Source organism: Macaca nemestrina, chromosome 7 (genome assembly GCF_043159975.1).
Source record: "Macaca nemestrina isolate mMacNem1 chromosome 7, mMacNem.hap1, whole genome shotgun sequence".
NCBI classification, from domain to species: domain Eukaryota; kingdom Metazoa; phylum Chordata; class Mammalia; order Primates; family Cercopithecidae; genus Macaca; species Macaca nemestrina.
In genome coordinates, this window is record NC_092131.1 from 177,682,255 (window position 1) to 177,699,262 (window position 17,008).

General features: G+C 46.8%; 1 protein-coding gene across 9 annotated transcripts in view; it reads right to left on the reverse strand.

Moving 5' to 3' along the window:
* Positions 1-17,008, reverse strand: part of LOC105497437 (OCA2 melanosomal transmembrane protein) — a 387,654-nt gene that overhangs the window by 264,262 nt on the left and 106,384 nt on the right. For all 9 annotated transcript variants that reach the window (XM_071067306.1, XM_011768534.3, XM_071067305.1 and 6 more), the window contains 5 exons: positions 16,436-16,507; positions 15,463-15,528; positions 11,264-11,320; positions 9,480-9,604; positions 6,210-6,348 (listed from right to left, as the gene is read on the reverse strand). In XM_071067306.1, the coding sequence (XP_070923407.1) occupies positions 6,210-6,348; positions 9,480-9,604; positions 11,264-11,320; positions 15,463-15,528; positions 16,436-16,507 (459 nt within the window). The remainder of the gene's footprint in view (positions 1-6,209; positions 6,349-9,479; positions 9,605-11,263; positions 11,321-15,462; positions 15,529-16,435; positions 16,508-17,008) is intronic.

Sequence of the window (17,008 nt, forward strand, 5' to 3'; positions counted from 1 at the left end):
GGTGTTTAGTGTTATACATTTCCTTCTAAATACTGCTTTAGAGTAGGGACCAGCACACATGGAGCTGGAATACAGCCATATCCATTCATTTATGTGTTGTCTATGGCTACTTTCATGCTATATAGTGGTGCGGCTGAGTAATTGCAATGGAGACCATACAGCCCACATGCCTATAAAACTAACTATATATAGCCTTTTAAGAAGTCTACTGACTTCTGCTATAGAAGAATCCCACAAATTTTGATATGTTCTGTTTTCACTATAATTCAACACAAAACTGCTCGGGACTGAATCGTGTTTCCCCGAAAGTACTGTGGCCGAAGCCCTACCTCGCCCCCTCAGTGGGGTGGTATTAGGAGATGGAGTCTTTTGGAGGTGATAAGGCTTAGATGAGGTCATGAGGGTAGAGCCCTCATGCTGGGATTAATGCCTGTATAAGAAGAGACACCAGGCCGGGCGCGGTGGCTCACGCCTGTAATCCCAGCACTTTGGGAGGCCGAGGCGGGCGGATCACAAGGTCAGGAGATCGAGACCACGGTGAAACCCCGTCTCTACTAAAAATACAAAAAATTAGCCGGGCGCGGTGGCGGGCTCCTGTAGTCCCAGCTACTCAGGAGGCTGAGGCAGGAGAATGGCGTAAACCCAGGAGGCGGAGCTTGCAGTGAGCCGAGATCGCGCCACTGCACTCCAGCCTGGGCGACAGAGCGAGACTCCGTCTCAAAAAACAAAACAAAACAAAAAAAACAAAAGAAAAAAAAAGAAGAGACACCAGAGAGCTTCATCTCTGCCTCTTCTCCCCGCCTCCCTGCCACATGAGGACACAGTGAGAGAGCGGCCATCTGCAAGCCTGGAAGAGAGCCCTCACCAGGGAATGAAATCCACTGGATCTTGAACTTTCTAGCCTCCAGACTGTGAGAAATAAATTGCTGTTATTTAAGCTGCCCAGTCTCTAGTATTTGGTTATGGCATTCCAAGCGGATGAGTACAAAAATACTTTCTAATTTCAATCTCACTTTCCTCTTTGACCCTTGGATTACTGAAATGTGTGTTAGTTTCCAGATATTTGAGAATTTTCCAAACAGCCTTGTTATTAATTTCTAATTTAATTCAACTGTGGTCAGAGAAAATATTTTATATTACTTGAATCTTTTTAAATTTATTGAGATTTGTCTTATTGCCTAGAATCTATTTCGGTTAATGTTTTATGTGCACCTGGAAAAAAATATACATTCTTCTGATATCGAGTGGAGTTTTCTATAAATGTCAACTAGATCATGTTAGTTAACAATGATGAAGTTTTCTATATCCTTGTAGATTTTCTACTTATTCTTTCAATTACTGTGAGAATTGTACTGAACTCTCCAACTATAACTAAGGATTTATCTATTCCTCCTTGCAGTACTATCACATTTCACATATTTTGAAGGTCTGTCATTGGTTGTATAAATGGAATTTTTATGTTCACTATATGAATTTACCCCTTTATTATGATGAAACATTCTTTAATCCTAGAAATATTCTTCGCTCTGCAGTATACTTTGTCAGATATTAATATAGCCACTTTGTTCTGATGAGTCTTTTGCCATTCCTTTACTTTTAACTTATTTGTGTCGATCGACAGATAGATAGACAGACAGACAGACAGACATTTTTTTCTGAGCTGGAGTTTCACTCATCACCCAGGCTGGAGTACAATGGGGTGATCCTGTCTCACTGCAACCTCCATCTCCCGGGTTCAAGCGATTCTCCTGCCTCAGCCTCCCGAGTAGCTGGGATTCCAGGTGCCCGCCACCATGCCCAGCTAATATTTTGTATTTTTAGTAGAGACGGGTTTCACCATGTTAGCCAGGCTGGTCTTGAACTCTTGATCTCAGGTGATCCACCAGCCTCGGCCTCCCAAAGTGCTGGGATTACAGGCGTGAGCCATCGCGCCTGGCCTTGTGTCTTTATATTTTAAATGTGTGTCTTGTAAGTAGCATAATGCAGATGTTCCCTGACTTAATTTGGTTCAATTTACAATTTTTCAATTTCACAATGATGCAAAACCATCTCAACTTTGATGTAATGTACAATATTCAATAAGTTACATGAGCTATCCAGCACTTTATTATAAAGCAGACTTTGTATGAGATTTTGCCCAATGGTATGCTAATGTAAGGGTTCTGAGCACATTTAAGGTGGGCTTAGGCGAAGCCATGATGTTCAGGGGCTCAGGTATATTAAACATATTTTGGCTTATGATATTTTTAACTTACAATAAGTTTATCTGGATGTAATCCCAAAGTCAGTTGAGGAGCATCTATAGTTGGATGGGGCTTGTTTGATCTGACAATCCCTGCTGTTTAATTGGGATATTTAAACTATTTATATGTTATGTAATTATTAAATATTTAATAATTAGGTTTAACTCTTGCAATTTGTTTTATATTTGTTCCATCATTTCTTTGCTTCCTTTTGCCTTTTTTCTACATTTCATTCCATTAAATAAATACTATTTATGATTCCACTTATATTCTTTGTTGGCATTAGCTGTTACTCTTTGTTTTTCCTTTTAGTGGTTGCTTTAGAGTTTATCATATACGTTTTTAACTTTCACGGACTACCTTCAAATTATATTATACTAGTTTATATATACTATAAAATATCTTACATTCATATACTTTTTTTTTTTTTTAAGACAGAGTCTCACTCTTTCGCCCAGGCTGGAGTACGGTGGCGCAATCTCGGCTCACTGCAACCTCCGCCTCCTGGGTTCAAGCAATTCTCCTGCCTCAGCCTCCCAAGTAGGTGACACTACAGGCGCGTGCCACCACGACCAGCTAGTTTTTTTTTTTGTTTTTTTTTTTGTTTTTTTTTATTTCTAGTAGAGACGGGGTTTCACCGTATTAGCCAGGATGGTCTCGATCTCCAGACCTCATGATCCACCTGCCTCAGCCTCCCAAAGTGCTGCGATTACAGGCGTGAGCCACCGCACCTGACACATTAATATACTTTAATTTCTCCCCTTCCAGGCTTTATTTTATTGTTGTCATCAATTCTACTTACATGTTACATTATTATTTTGTTTAAACAATTACTTCAAAGTGGTTTAATTTTTTAAATTACGTGAATTTACCCATGTAGTTACCCTTTTTAGTATTCTTCATGACTTTGTGAAGATCCATGTTTCCATGTGGTCTCACTTTCCTTCTGCCTTACAGACTTCCTTTAGTATGCCTTACATGTGGGTCTGCTGCTGATGAATTCCTTTTAGCTCTTCTATATGAGAAAAAGTCTGTTTTGTACATAAGAAAAAGAGATTTTCACTGGGTGTAGTATTCTGAGATCACAGGTGTTTTCCTTCCGTATTTAAAGGTATTGCTCCGTTGCCTTCACACGTGCATTATCTCTAAAGAGAAATATATTGTCATCTTTGTTTCCTTGCCTGTAACATGTCTTTTTCTTTAGAAACTTAAGATTTTCTCTTCATCATTGTTTTCAAATAATTTTATTATGATGTGCCTTACTGTAGGATTCTTCATGTTTCCTGTGCTCTGGCTTCATTGAACTTCTGGATTCTGTCGGTTTATACCATTCATAAAATTTGGAATTTAGGACCATTTTTCAGGTGTCTTTTTCCATTCCCCTCTCTCCTCCAGAGGATGAGAATTGCATATGTTAGGCCACTTGAAGTTTTCCCATAGCTCACTAATGCTTTTCAGCCCTTGTTATTATCTTTTTACTCCGTTTCATTTTGAATCTATGTCTTCAAGTTCATTCATCTTTCCTTATGTAATACCTAATGTGCCACTAATCCCAACAAGTGTATTTCTATCTCAGACATTGTAATGTTCACGTCTAGATGTTTAATGTGGGGCTTTTTTAGTATCTTTAATGTTGCTACTTGATGAATATCTGTAACACCGTTGTAGTAACAGTTTTAATGTCCTAGTCTGCTGATTCTAACACCCTTGTCTGTTCTACGTTAGTTTCAAATGGTTTATACCATGCCTGTCATGGGTTATATTTTCTTGCTTCTTTACATGCCTGATAATCATTGATTGGTTGCCAGACATTGCAAGTTTTACCCTGTGTGTTGCCGAATATTTTTGTATCACTCTAAATATTCTTGAGGTTTGTTCTGGGATGTAGTTGAAATATTTAGAAACAGTTTGGTCCTCTGGGGTCTTAGTTTCAAGATTTCTTAGGTGGAAGCAGAGCAGTGTTCACTTTGTAGTTAATTACCCCTCACGACTGAGGCAAGACCCTGGTGAGTGCTCTACCCAGTGCTCCATAAGTTAAGAGGTTCTACTGGGAGGCGGAGCTTGCAGCGAGTGGAGATCGCGCCACTGCACTCCAGCCTGGCGACAGAGGGAGACTCTGTCTCAAAAAATATATAAATAAATAAAATAAAAATACAAAAATTAAGAGGTTTCAGACTGCCTGGCAGAATAGACATCATCACTATTCCCGTCGTGTGCGTCAAGCACTCGCCCCTCTCATCTTTCTGGGTTGTTCTCCCCAGGTCTCATGTTGTCTCCTCGCACGAATGCACTGATCTGAACACTCTGCTGAATACTCCAAAGGGACTCGCTGAGGATCTCTGCGGTTCAGCTGTGTCCCCTCCTCTGGACTCTCGCTGCCCTGGTCTCCCCAGACTTTCAGCTTCATCCTCTCAACTCAGGGTGTCTCATGGGCTCTGCAGGGGTCGTCCCTCGCTGCACCGCGCTCTGGAGGCTCTCCGGAGGTGGGGAGCTGGAGCAGTCACAGAGTTCACCGCATCTGTCTCCCGTCTCACGGGGATCACTGTCGCTTTGTGCCTGGTGTCCAGGGACTTCGTGACCATTGTTCCCTGTGTTTTGTCTGGTTTTGGTTTATTTTTGTTTGTTCTGTTTGACTTTCCCAAGCAAGAGAGTAAATCCCGGCCCTGTTACTCCATGTTGGCCAGAAGCAGAAGCTGCACTGTCTTTTGTATTCATCTGTATCCACAAACCAACGCTCTAGGATGCTATTTGCACCAAAATATTAAAAGGGTTTACCTCTGGTTTGTGGAATTATGAATTTTTATTGTGTGTGCATGTCTGTGAGACTTTTGTTTTCTACAAAAAATGTATTACTTTTTTATGGAATGAAACTAATAACACAATTGTTTTCTAAAAACAGTTCTATTCCATCAGCATGAGCTCCACCCTGGATAGCAGGTGCCCCTAGGATAAACCGCAGGCTCTGTTACCACCTGATACACTCCAGGGTGGCATGATCGTGGCTGCACCCCTCAGCTCACAGGGCAAAGCTGGTGAAGTGTTGCCAAGCAGTTTCCCGGGGCAGCAAGGGAGTGTGGAGCCGCACCCAGAACCTCCAGAGCGCGCTGCTTCCACAAGGCAGCCACTGACACGCTGCAGCCACTGACACGCTGCAGCCACTGACACGCTGGAGCCACTGACACGCTGGAGCCGCAGGTTCTCAAAGGTTTAAATATTTTTATGGAACACAGTGTTCAAATACAAACACACTGACACCCTTCGGGCGCGCGCGCGCACACACACACACACACACACACACACGTCATCTACAAGAAATAACACAATGTAGAAGCATTTTCACTGATACCTCAGAGAAGGGAGACTGAGAAAATTCCAATGGTCAAAGAGTAGAGAATAAAAATTAATGATATAGTTCAATTTTCACCTTGAAGATATGTAAAATACCTTGCACTTTCTAACACTTTGTCTTTATTACAGTATATAAAGAAATTATACCCTAATATTTATAGGGGGCTTTCAAAGAATTTATTTCTAAAGACATTCATTTTTGACCCTTAAAAAATAAATTTTAAGTCCTTTATCAGTAAATTAATCCACCACAGTTAAGAAGGGAATCCCGTATCTCCAGTGAGAGGGGACAGGTCATTTTGTTTTTAATGTAAGTTGGAAGAAACCTCAGTTCCTATTAATAAAATTAATATAACATACCATGACTAACTATATCATGCTATCCAGTCATTTCTTTAAACACTGACCAGAATGAGTATGAAGTCAATTCAAGCCAGTTAACTCTAGGATTGAAGGACCAGTCACCGAACATCCCACTCTTCAGATGCCCAGTAGCACTTACTATGAAGAGGTGGCGTGATGATCTCCATTTCTAACAAAGGCGTCCACGTGGGGTAAAGCGCTAAGTAAGTGGAGGTTTGCGCTTGTTGGAAGCAACCCTAGCATGCTGGTACGTACCATCTTCCTCAGCTCCTGGTTGGAAACAATAATGACATTTGGAGGGTCCCCGATGGCAGTGGCAGCTCCTCCAATGTTTGTGAAGATCACTTCTGCGATCAGGACTTGTCTGGGATCGAGGTTGAGCACCTCACACAACCTGTCACAAATGGAGGAAATGAAAGTAGTCCCACTGTGCACATTGTGAAAGGCTCACGTGCAACCCAGAAATTTTTAAGGCACTTGTTCGTACAAGGGAGGTGCGCGCGCACACACACACACACACACACACCTGTGGGGAGGGCAGCACTGGGGGGAATGAACAATGCAACAACCCCTGCAGGCCACAGCTCACTCCAATAGCTACATTCCTTCCCAAGTAAGCCTCCAGTCACCAAACCCTCAGTGTGATCAGGTGCCCTTTCCCGAGTGCTCCCAGCTGGTGCTGTGGGGGTTGGTGTGGAGGGAGAGCGGATGGTCACACAGGGCCTGCTGACTCAGCCCCTTTCCCACCTCCCGCTTCCTGGACACCAAGGCCCTAGGTTCTCTCCTCGTCCCCTCCCTTTGTTTCATTCATCTATGCATTTTCTATTTATTTACTTTTTATTGCTATAATACATACTAGATATACACATACACACGTACATTTTCAGGGTACGTATGATAATATAGTAATTCACATAATCAAACCAGGTAACGGGATACCCATCCCCTTAACTATCAATCTGTTCTTTACCCTGGGAGCATTCCAGTTAATTCTCTTCTAGCTGTGTTGGAGTACAATCGATTCGCGTCAACTGTATTCACCCCACAGACCTGTCAGGCCACACTCTACAGCTGTGGAGCTCCACCGTGGCCTCACGAGATTTGTGCTAGAATCTGGGAGTCCTATGGCTTGGCCGGCGCAGACCAGTGCCTGGGAGTGGGCCCAGGCAGTGGCACTCTATAGCTCCCCAGGGACCCAGCATGTACACAGCTGGGAAACATTGCCATAAAGAAAGTGCAGAAGGCACATCACAGCGTCCCCCACACCTGCTCATCCGCACAGCCCACTCCCACACAGGACCCGGCCTCGGGTCTCACTCAGAGGCCACCCACCACCTCCCGGCCATCAGCTCAGAGTGAGGCCGGCCACACAGCCTCCCCTCTGCTGGCATGAGGAGCACAGGCCCATGGAACCATGTGGGAGCTGAGGAAGGAGCGTGCCTGGGGACTGAAGCAGGAGTGGCTCCACAGATGAGACTCTGCCCCGAGGCAGCAGCGGCACAGTGCTAAGGAAGCTCCCAGGATCTGCTTCTAGCAAGAAAATATGTGTGTGTAGCAGTCAACAGTGCCAGACCAGGCAGGGCGGTGCACCCATCTCAATGGGATCAGCTGTTAACTAGAAGGACCAAAGCCACTTAGTCCAGACAAAGGGGAAGAATGTGGCCAGCACTTACAAAGCCATAAAGAATATGGTCAGATAAATAGGGAATCTTAGAACACCAGCACCGGAATCTTGAAAGATGCAAATTTTTGACTAATAAATGGAATTACTGCTCTAACAACATGACAAAAGCAGTTCCGAGTAGTGAGGATATGAACAAATTGTGGCAAGGCTGAGATACCTCTCAGCTGCCCGGGCTATACGGGGATGCTGGGAACAAAGTGCCCAGTGCACCCCAGCCCTGGAACCCTGCTCTCACCAGGCTGCCATGGGGGAGCGTGAGGATATGTGGAGGTCTTCAAGCCAGGGCAGCAGCAGAGTCATGCTGGTTAGAGGGGGCAGATGGGCCTGACTCTTGTCCCCGGACACGTCCAGAAGGCACAGTTTGGTGCCATCACTAGTGCATGTGACAGTGTACAGCAGCCTTCAAACATGTTCACGCCCTCCCTCATTGACTCTCCACCTGGGCACTGAGAGGGGCGGTACCACACCCTGCGAGGAGGCTGAGAGCCCAGGGTCCCTCCCATGCCACACAGGGCGTGACAGTGTAGCCCGGCTTGCAGGAGCCTGGGTACAAACCTGAGTCTCCACACGGAGGCAGCAGATGGCCTGGGGATGCTGCATCTACCTCCCCAGCAGCGCTGGCCCTCAGAATGCCAGCTCAGGTTAATCTCTTTGCCGTTATGACCCAGATCAGTATACCTGAAGTGACTTGTTCAAGACACCCTATTACAAGCAGGACCGGAGGGTGACTCCCTGAGGGGCCCCTCTCTCGCCTTCTCGCCCCGTGTCCTCAGGGCCAGCCCCAAGGCTGACATGCTGGGGAGTCATATTTAAAATAGAGAGCATACATATGGAAACACACAGGTCCGTGCCTTCAGAAGGGGCCCACACGAGGACCGGGACCACAGCTCATGCTTCAGAAGATTCTGGGTAAACAGGCCTATGGCCCCCAGTAAATAATGGATGATTAAAGTGGATGGAATTAAAAGAAACAGAATTGAATTGAGTGGAATTGAATGGGGTGGGGTGGGGTGGGGTGGGGTGGCGTGGGGTGGCGTGGCGTGGCGTGGAACTGAACTGAACTGAACTGAACTTCTCTTTCCCAGAGTTGCCCTATAAAGCTTTGCCAGACTGAACTTTGGTTCTGCTGAGCCCCATTGGTCCTGCGACCCTCCAAGCCTCTGATGAGGAACCTTGCGGTGGCTGTTCCACCTCCCCCCAGCTACATGACCCTGTGAGCCCTCGGCATGTGTGTGACCTGCCAACCCAGCCCAGGTGGCAGATGATGATGGAGAAGAACAGGGACAAGGACTCCTGGTACCTGGGCACCTGGTGGTCTGGGGTGAGCTGTTTTTTTGGGTTTTTTTGGGTTTTTTTGTGAGACGGAGTCTCGCTCTGTTGCCCAGGTTGGAGTGCAGTGGCACAATCTTGGCTCACTGCAACCTATGCCTCCCGGGTTCAAGGGATTATCCTGCCTCAGCCTCCCGAGTAGCTGGGATTACAGGCGCATGCCGCCACACTCAGCTAATTTTTGTATTCTTAGTAGAGACGGGGTTTCACCAGGGCTGAGCCATTCTTGTCCACGTGTCTCCCCATGAGACTACAATCTCCAGGAAAGCACAGCCTCTATCTTCCACCTCCCGCAGACATTTCTGCCACCAGCTTCTGAGGCCCCACTGCTTGTAGCATGTACTGCAGTCACACAAAGCAGACACGAGCTGGACTGGAATGCACTGAGCTGTGGGCTCAACCGCCCACCTTTTCATGCACCAGAGAATGGAGCCTGGAGCCAGGCCATGCAGCCAGAGCCCATGCCTGCCAAAGCCTGGCCACAACCCCCACGGCAGAGGCGCTTTGCATACCTTATGGTCACAGGCGTGAAGAGGAGCATGGTGGTGACGTTGTCCAAGAAGGCAGAGAGGACGGCCGCGATGAGACACAGCATGATGATCATGGCCCACACCCGTCCCCGGGAGAGCCGGTATGCCTGGCCGCACACACAGAGTACAAGCCAGTCAGCAGGCTCATAGAACAGAGGCAGCCTTTCATTAGTGACTTTAGGAACAGGGAGCCAAACTAACATTGCCCCATGGGTTAAGATGTAGACCCACGGAGTCCCGGGGGGGCCGAGAGGAGAAAGTGCTGGCCACCAAAGTTCCTAGACATTCTACACCCTCCCTAGCCAGCACTGTCACCCCTCTGATCCTCCTCCTTCACACAGCCCCTGTCATGGTTAATTTGTCACAGGGTGATGACCCTCAGTCCCCGTAATGCCATCGGTATTCTGGTTAGACAACCTGGGCTTTGACATTTGGGATCCACGTGAGCCTAGTGTCTGCTGATCTCTAGGGAACTAAGGGATACTTTTAATAGTAAGGAGTAATAGACCAAATATCTACCTGGCATGTACAAGATGGGGCACAAAGATGACAAAATCACAGCATGGTTCTATCATTCAAAGTTTGCAAAGGGCTTTGTTGAGTAATTTTTTTTTTTTTTTTTTGAGACAGAGTCTCACTCTGCCACCCAGGCTGGAGTTCAGTGGTGTGATCTTAGCTCACTGCAGCCTCCACGCCTGGGGTTCAAGCAATTCTCTCGCCTCAGCTTCCCGAGTAGCTGGGACCACAGGTGCATGCCACCACGCAGCTAATTTGTTTATTTTTAGTAGAGACGAGGTTTCACCATGTTCACCAGGATGGTCTCAATCTCTTGACCTCGTGATCCACCCACCTTGGCCTCCCAAAGTGCTAGGATTACAGGCGTGAGCCACTGCGCCCGGCCTGTTGAGTAACTTTTAAAAAGACCTTGGCCGGGCGCGGTGGCTCAAGCCTGTAATCCCAGCACTTTGGGAGGCCGAGACGGGCGGATCACGAGATCAGGAGATGGAGACCATCCTGGCTAACACGGTGAAACCCTGTCTCTACTAAAAAAATACAAAAAACTAGGTGGGCGCCTGTAGTCTCAGCTACTCGGGAGGCTGAGGCAGCGTAGACCCGGGAGGCGGAGCTTGCAGTGAGCTAAGATCCCGCCACTGCACTCCAGCCCGGGCGACAGAGCGAATCTCCGTCTCAAAAAAAAAAAAAAGACCTTTTCAGTTTCAAAAACTATACATATTCAAGCACAGCATTAGACTGCATTAGCAGGGCATGGTACACGATGAGCTCTCCTCTTGCCAACCCTGAATGACAGGTCAGGTACAAATCCTGGAGGCTAGAGCTGGCTGATGAAGCTCCCCAGGGTTCCAGTTAAAAACATAAATGTGTATATATTCAATATTTAGGAAGTAATCATGGAAATTATTTCACCAAAAAGCAAAGTAATCAGAAGCTAATGGCTTGAAATATTGGGATACTCTAATATGCAAAACAATGTTTGATGTGTAGCTCTCACCAGACAATTTAAATAATACACAAACATTCAACCTGATACCCTTTTCCTTGACCTCCTTCTTCATTTATTTACTGAGCAGCTGAAAGTGCCACTCAGAGCCATACAACTTAACATAGTCAGCATACCCTGCCCTGCAGAAGTAACCTTTAAAAGGAGGATGGAATTTTTTAATGTTTGTTTCCTAAATATATGATGTCAGAAAAATACAGATATAAATTAATCAGTATGGAATTATTAAATGCAACATCATACCTACCTTTACAGCACAGTAATCGAAAAATCCCGTTTCTGAAAATATGGCTACTAAGATCATCTATGGGGAAAAGAGAAGAAGAAGACAAGGATAACCTTTTAGCAGGACACCATATTAAAACGACATCAGCATGATCCGTTACACATTTGAGCTGTGGCCTCTGAAAGCCACCACATTGCCAGGCTCCCCACTCTGAGATGCAGAAACACCGTCACTTCCTGGAATAGTACACTCACTTCCTGGCACACTCACTTCCTGGTACACTCACTTCCTGGTACACTCACTTCCTGGTACACTCAGAAACACCGTCGCTTCCTGGAATAGTACACTCACTCGCTCCTCGAATGGAGCCTCTTGCTAGCGGTTTTGTGCCTACATGTGTGTCTGGGGATTTGTCCTCAAGGCACATTACCATCCCATCCGATCCTCAAAAAAAAAAATCAGGTGTTATTTTCACCCTCTGTTTTATAGACTAGGAAATGGGATCAGAGTGCAAGGAGGCTTGCTCTCAGCCACAAAGGTAGAAGCGGGGCGGGGGCCAGCACGTGGCCTTCTGCACCTACGTGTCCACACAAGCAACACTTAAACATTCTGCGATGCTAAAAGTGGGTTCGATTTTGTTTTCTAAAATAATTAAACTGATTTTTGTCACCAATTTGGGAGCAGTTGTATTGAAACGATTGCTCCCTGGATTCCAGGTGAACCCAGAATGCCTGTTGCCTGTTTCTTTCCAGTGAGGATGATGAGTTGGTGAAAACAGCTATCCTGGATCCTAATAAAAAGTCATGTCCCAGACAGTCCGAATTTTATCAACCAGACATTGCAACTACTGAATGTTCTGGAAGTTCCTCTGCTTCACCTCTTAGATGGCAGTCACCATGTGTTGAACTTGGAATGAGAAGATGCAAGTTCAGATCCTGATTCCGCCACTTAAAAATAGTCCGAACTTGAGGCTGGGCGCGGTGGCTCACGGGTGCAACCCCAGCACTTTGGGAGGCCGAGGCAGGCAGATCACAAGGTCAGGAGATCAAGACCAACCTGGCTAACACAGTGGTGAAACCTTGTCTCTACTAAAAAAAAAAAAATACAAAAAGCTAGGCATGGTGGCGGGCACCTGCAGTCCCAGCTACTCGGAAGGCTGAGGCAGGAGAATGGCATGAACCCAGGAGGCAGAGCTTGTAGTGAGCCGAGATCACGCCACTGCACTCCAGCCTGGGCAACAGAGCGAGACTCTGTCTCAAAAAAAAAAAAGAAAAAAAAAAGTCCGAACTTGAACAAAAATATGAATTAACCTTTCTGTCCCTCAGTTTTTTCACCTTACCTCTGAATGTTCTATACTTCATCAGGTTGTGAAAATGCAATATAATTATTCAAATTACAATACTTGGTAAACAGGAGTCCCAGTAGACACTACTGTCTCTTAAATAAACTATAGAAAACAAAAATGTCCCCAGTCAATTTAGACCCAGTGTAAATATCCATCGTGTCCAGAGTGACCATCAATGTTCATCCTCACCCAAAAGGCCACTGAGAGCTGACGTTGGAACATGGGGCTTCGCACACCAATGGACATGCACGAGCAGACAGGCGTGTGCAGACCCGTGTGGCGTTTACACATTTGCTGACAGAACCACCATGGGAGACTGGAACTCAGGGATGGGGGTAAATGGCCCTGTGGGTGGTCAGCTGCCCGGAAATGGGGGAGAAAAGGCAGGGACCTGGTTGTAATGACCCTGCACCGTGCAGTTCCAGAACTGCAGAACCTGCAAGTGCTCGCGGAACTGAATTCCGACGAGAAAAAAACACCAACGCCATTTTTATAGGCTGAACTGTGTCCCTCAAAATTCATATGTTCACGTCCTAGCCCCCAGTACCTGGGAACATGACATATTTGGAGTGACAGTGTTGAAGGAGGTAATTAAGTTAAAATGAGGTGGTTAGGGTGAGCCCTGATTCAGTGTGGCTGGTGTCCTTACAGGAGGAGGGTCTCAGGACTCAGAAACACATGGGGAAGACAAAGTGAAAACGCAGGGAGAAGGTGCCATCTACAAGCCCAGGAAGAGAGGCTTAGGAGAAACCAACCCTGACCACACCGTGATCTCAGACTTCCAGCCTCCAGAGCTGTGAGGAAATACATTTATATTATTTAAGCCAAATGGTCTGTGGTACTTTGTTACATAGTCCTAGCAAACTAATATAGCATTCCTTTTTTAAAACAGGCATATCTCAGGGATATCTGGCACATTTCCTCTCTTCTATCCAGATGCCCAAACTCTGTATACGTCTCAGGCCCGATACAAATATGAGTTACTCTGTGAAGCCGGGGCTAGAACACTCGCCTGCCTCCCTGAGCACTGCCCACAGAGGATGGCGGCACGGTCTCCAGTCAGGTCACATGGAAGCCTAACGTAGCTGGGCCTTCTGTTATGTTGGCCAGCCTTGGGAGGGATGAAACGTTAGCAAGGAAAATGAGGATCTATAGTGCCCAGCTGTACACAGAGCAAGTCTTCTAGCCCAGAGAGGAAGAGCCCTCCTGCAGACCACTGGACTGTTTGGGGTCTGCTCAGGAACACGTGGGCTGCCCCTACTGCCAGGCCCTGGCCAGGCTCCACTGGTTCTCGTTAAGCTGGGTCATGACTCGTGTCCCACACTAGCCCGCTGGGGCATTTCGAGTTCCTGCAGGTGGCGCTGGTGGCATTCCTCGCAGCACAGAGTGGCCACTGGGTAATATGATCAATTAGCAAACACCCGAACTACCGCTTAGGAGTGACACCTTCCTTTACTCACATCATGAAAGGTACTCTCTCTTCCACTGAAACTCCTACATGGTTTATTTATTTGGGATAGTCCATTTTTTTATTTTAAGGGCAGTAACTCAAAAGAATTGCTAGCTTTTCTAAATAGCAATATGATTTCATCGTCAGACATGCCTTGGGCTGGAATTCTCCCGCTAACGAACCATAGCCCCATTCCGTTCCTCCTCAGGAGAGATTCCGGAGACCCGCTGTTGCGGGAAGTCAGGGACCCCGAACGGAGGGACCGGCTGAAGCCGCGGCACAAGAACATAAATTGTGACGATTTCATGGACATTTATTAGTTCCCCAAATTAATACTTTTATAATTTCTTACGCCTGTCTTTACTGTAATCTCTGAATATAAATTGTGAAGATTTCATGGACACTTATCACTTCCCCAATCAATACCCCTGTGTTTTCCTACACCTGTCTTTATTTAATCTCTTAATCCCATCATCTTCTTTGTAAACTGAGGAGGATGAGTGTCGCCTCAGGACCCTGTGATTGTATCAACTGCACAAATTGTTTGTAGAGCATGTGTGTTTGAACAATATGAAATCTGGGCATCTTAAAAAAAGAATAGGATAACAGCGATGTTCAGGGAACAAGAGAGGTAACTTTGAACTGGCCGCCGGTGAGCCAGACGGAACAGAGCTATATCCCCCCTCTTTACAAATAGGAGAAATATCGCTGAATTCTTTTTCTCAGCAAGGAACATCCCTGAGAAAGAGAATGCGCCCTGAAGGTAGGCTTATAGACAGCCCCTTTTAAGGCGTCCCGTTGAAGCCGACAGGATGAAATAAGCCCCGGTCTCCTATAGTGCTCCCAGGCTTCTTAGGACGGGATTCCCACCTAATAAATTTTGGTTAGACAGGTTGTCTGTTCTTAAACACTGTTTCCTGATAAGATGTTATCAATGACAATGCACCGGAAACTTCATTAGCAATTTTAATTTCTCCACCACCGGTGGTCCTGTGATCTCGCCCTGCCTCCATTTGCTTTGTGATATTTTATTACCTTGTGAAGCCTGTGATCTCTGTGACCCACACCCTATTCGTGCCCTCCCTCCCCTTTTGAAAATCGCTAATAAAAACTTGCTGGTTTCACGGCTCGGGGAACATCATGGATCCTGCCGACATGTGATGTCTCCCCCGGACACCCAGCTTTAAATTTCTCTCTCGTGCTCTTTCCCTTTATTTCTCAACCCAGCCGAGACACTTAGGAAATAGAAAAAAACCCATGTTAAACATCGGGAGCGGGTTCTCCCGATAACCGGCACTGACACTTCTCAGTCAAGCCCTAGGCACTGTGTCTTTAACATAATGAAGGATCCTCAGCAGTGGAGGCCAGAGAAGGCCCGGTTACCGCAGGCGTGGAGCCCAGTCCCACGGGGAGGGCTGTGATTACCATGCCAAACAGCAGGGCCAGCGTCTCAAAATCAATCCACTCCACCACATGGGTCAGGCTGGGTCTCTGCAATCAAAGCACAAATTTGCCAATTAATCCGTGCGCCGCCATCCCGGTGATGAGCCTAACGACGCGTTGCCCCCTGCTGCAGACCCACTCAGTGGGTGGACCAGGGTTGGAAATCTCACCATCCACTTGCCTTTGAAGTTGGATTATATCGTTGCTGAAAAAACAGTGTTGACCCAGGACATCTATAATGTCAAACCTATGCATTTAGTGATACATTTTTTCTAGCCCCTGCCTCTGGCAGCTCCCACATGCAGGACTGGCCCTGGTTGCATTCCCAGTGGCGTCTGTATGTGCTCTCTGCAGCGCCGTGCCTGAGGCCAGATGACGGCAACTGGCATGGCCACCTGTCCCACTCTAAGCTGGGTTCCAGCACTGCCTCTCAGACAACTCTGGGCCTCAATCCCCAGTGGCCACTGGTCTCTGTTGTTTCCCTACATTTGTTCCCCATGTCGCTGCCAGAGAGGCCCTGCTCAGATCCAAACAGGACACTCTCATCCCCAAACACACCTCTCCAGGGGCCTCCTGATCTCTGCAGGACAGGCCCTGACCCCAATGACTCCCACCTTTCTGCACCAGCTAGGATGGTCCCCTCTAGTTCCAACACCCAGATCCAGCCCCACCACAGCCCAGCTCCTCAGCCCTAGGCAGACATGCCCATGAGCAGCCTTTCCTCAGGCACGGTGAGGAATCACACCACTGGGATGTGAGTGTGTGACACAACCTGTGAAAAATACTCTTCATGCTGTAGCTCGTTAGTTCATACCTCTAGCCTGGTTCCTGAGCAAAAACATGGACGTGGCATGTAAGATAGTGAAAAAAAACAGCGAAAGCCTGAATCCCGGAACGTCTGTGAGCTGACGTTCCACTGAGTGGTGAGCCAGGGACTGGGACTGTGACAACTTACGTCGCCAATCACAGCCAGCGCTGCCAGCGCCGCCAGGGAACCCAGCATGGCCGCCAGCGTTCTGTGCACGATCTGGAAAGAAGCACAGGAAATTACTGCGTTCCAGCCGCGAGGGAGTTAGCACACACGAAGGCCTGCGTGGACGTGAGGGGCCTGTATCTGCCACTGTGTACACATCTATTCAAATGACGAGTCACGGGTCTGGATGCGTCAGGCCTGGACACCCACAGACACACACAGCTACCACCAACCTGCCTTCTTAGGGAAGCTGCTTGCATTTGCTAAATCATTAGATGACCCTAATAAAGCAGGGGAAGGCCGGATAGAGCATGTTCTCTAAGAAAGGCCATAGCAAACTGTCATTAATTATTTGCCACATGATCCCTTGGCAACTAGCCCATTCGTTCGGCAACATAAATCAATTCCTCCCAGTTACTAGGCTGCTATTAAACCAAAGGTACACATTCCAACACTTCATCAAATTGAGACTTCTGTGTTATCACAAAAGCATCTTTTTATTTGATTATAATTCAAATCAAAGTGGAATTTCTAAGACAAAATATGGGAAAAGGC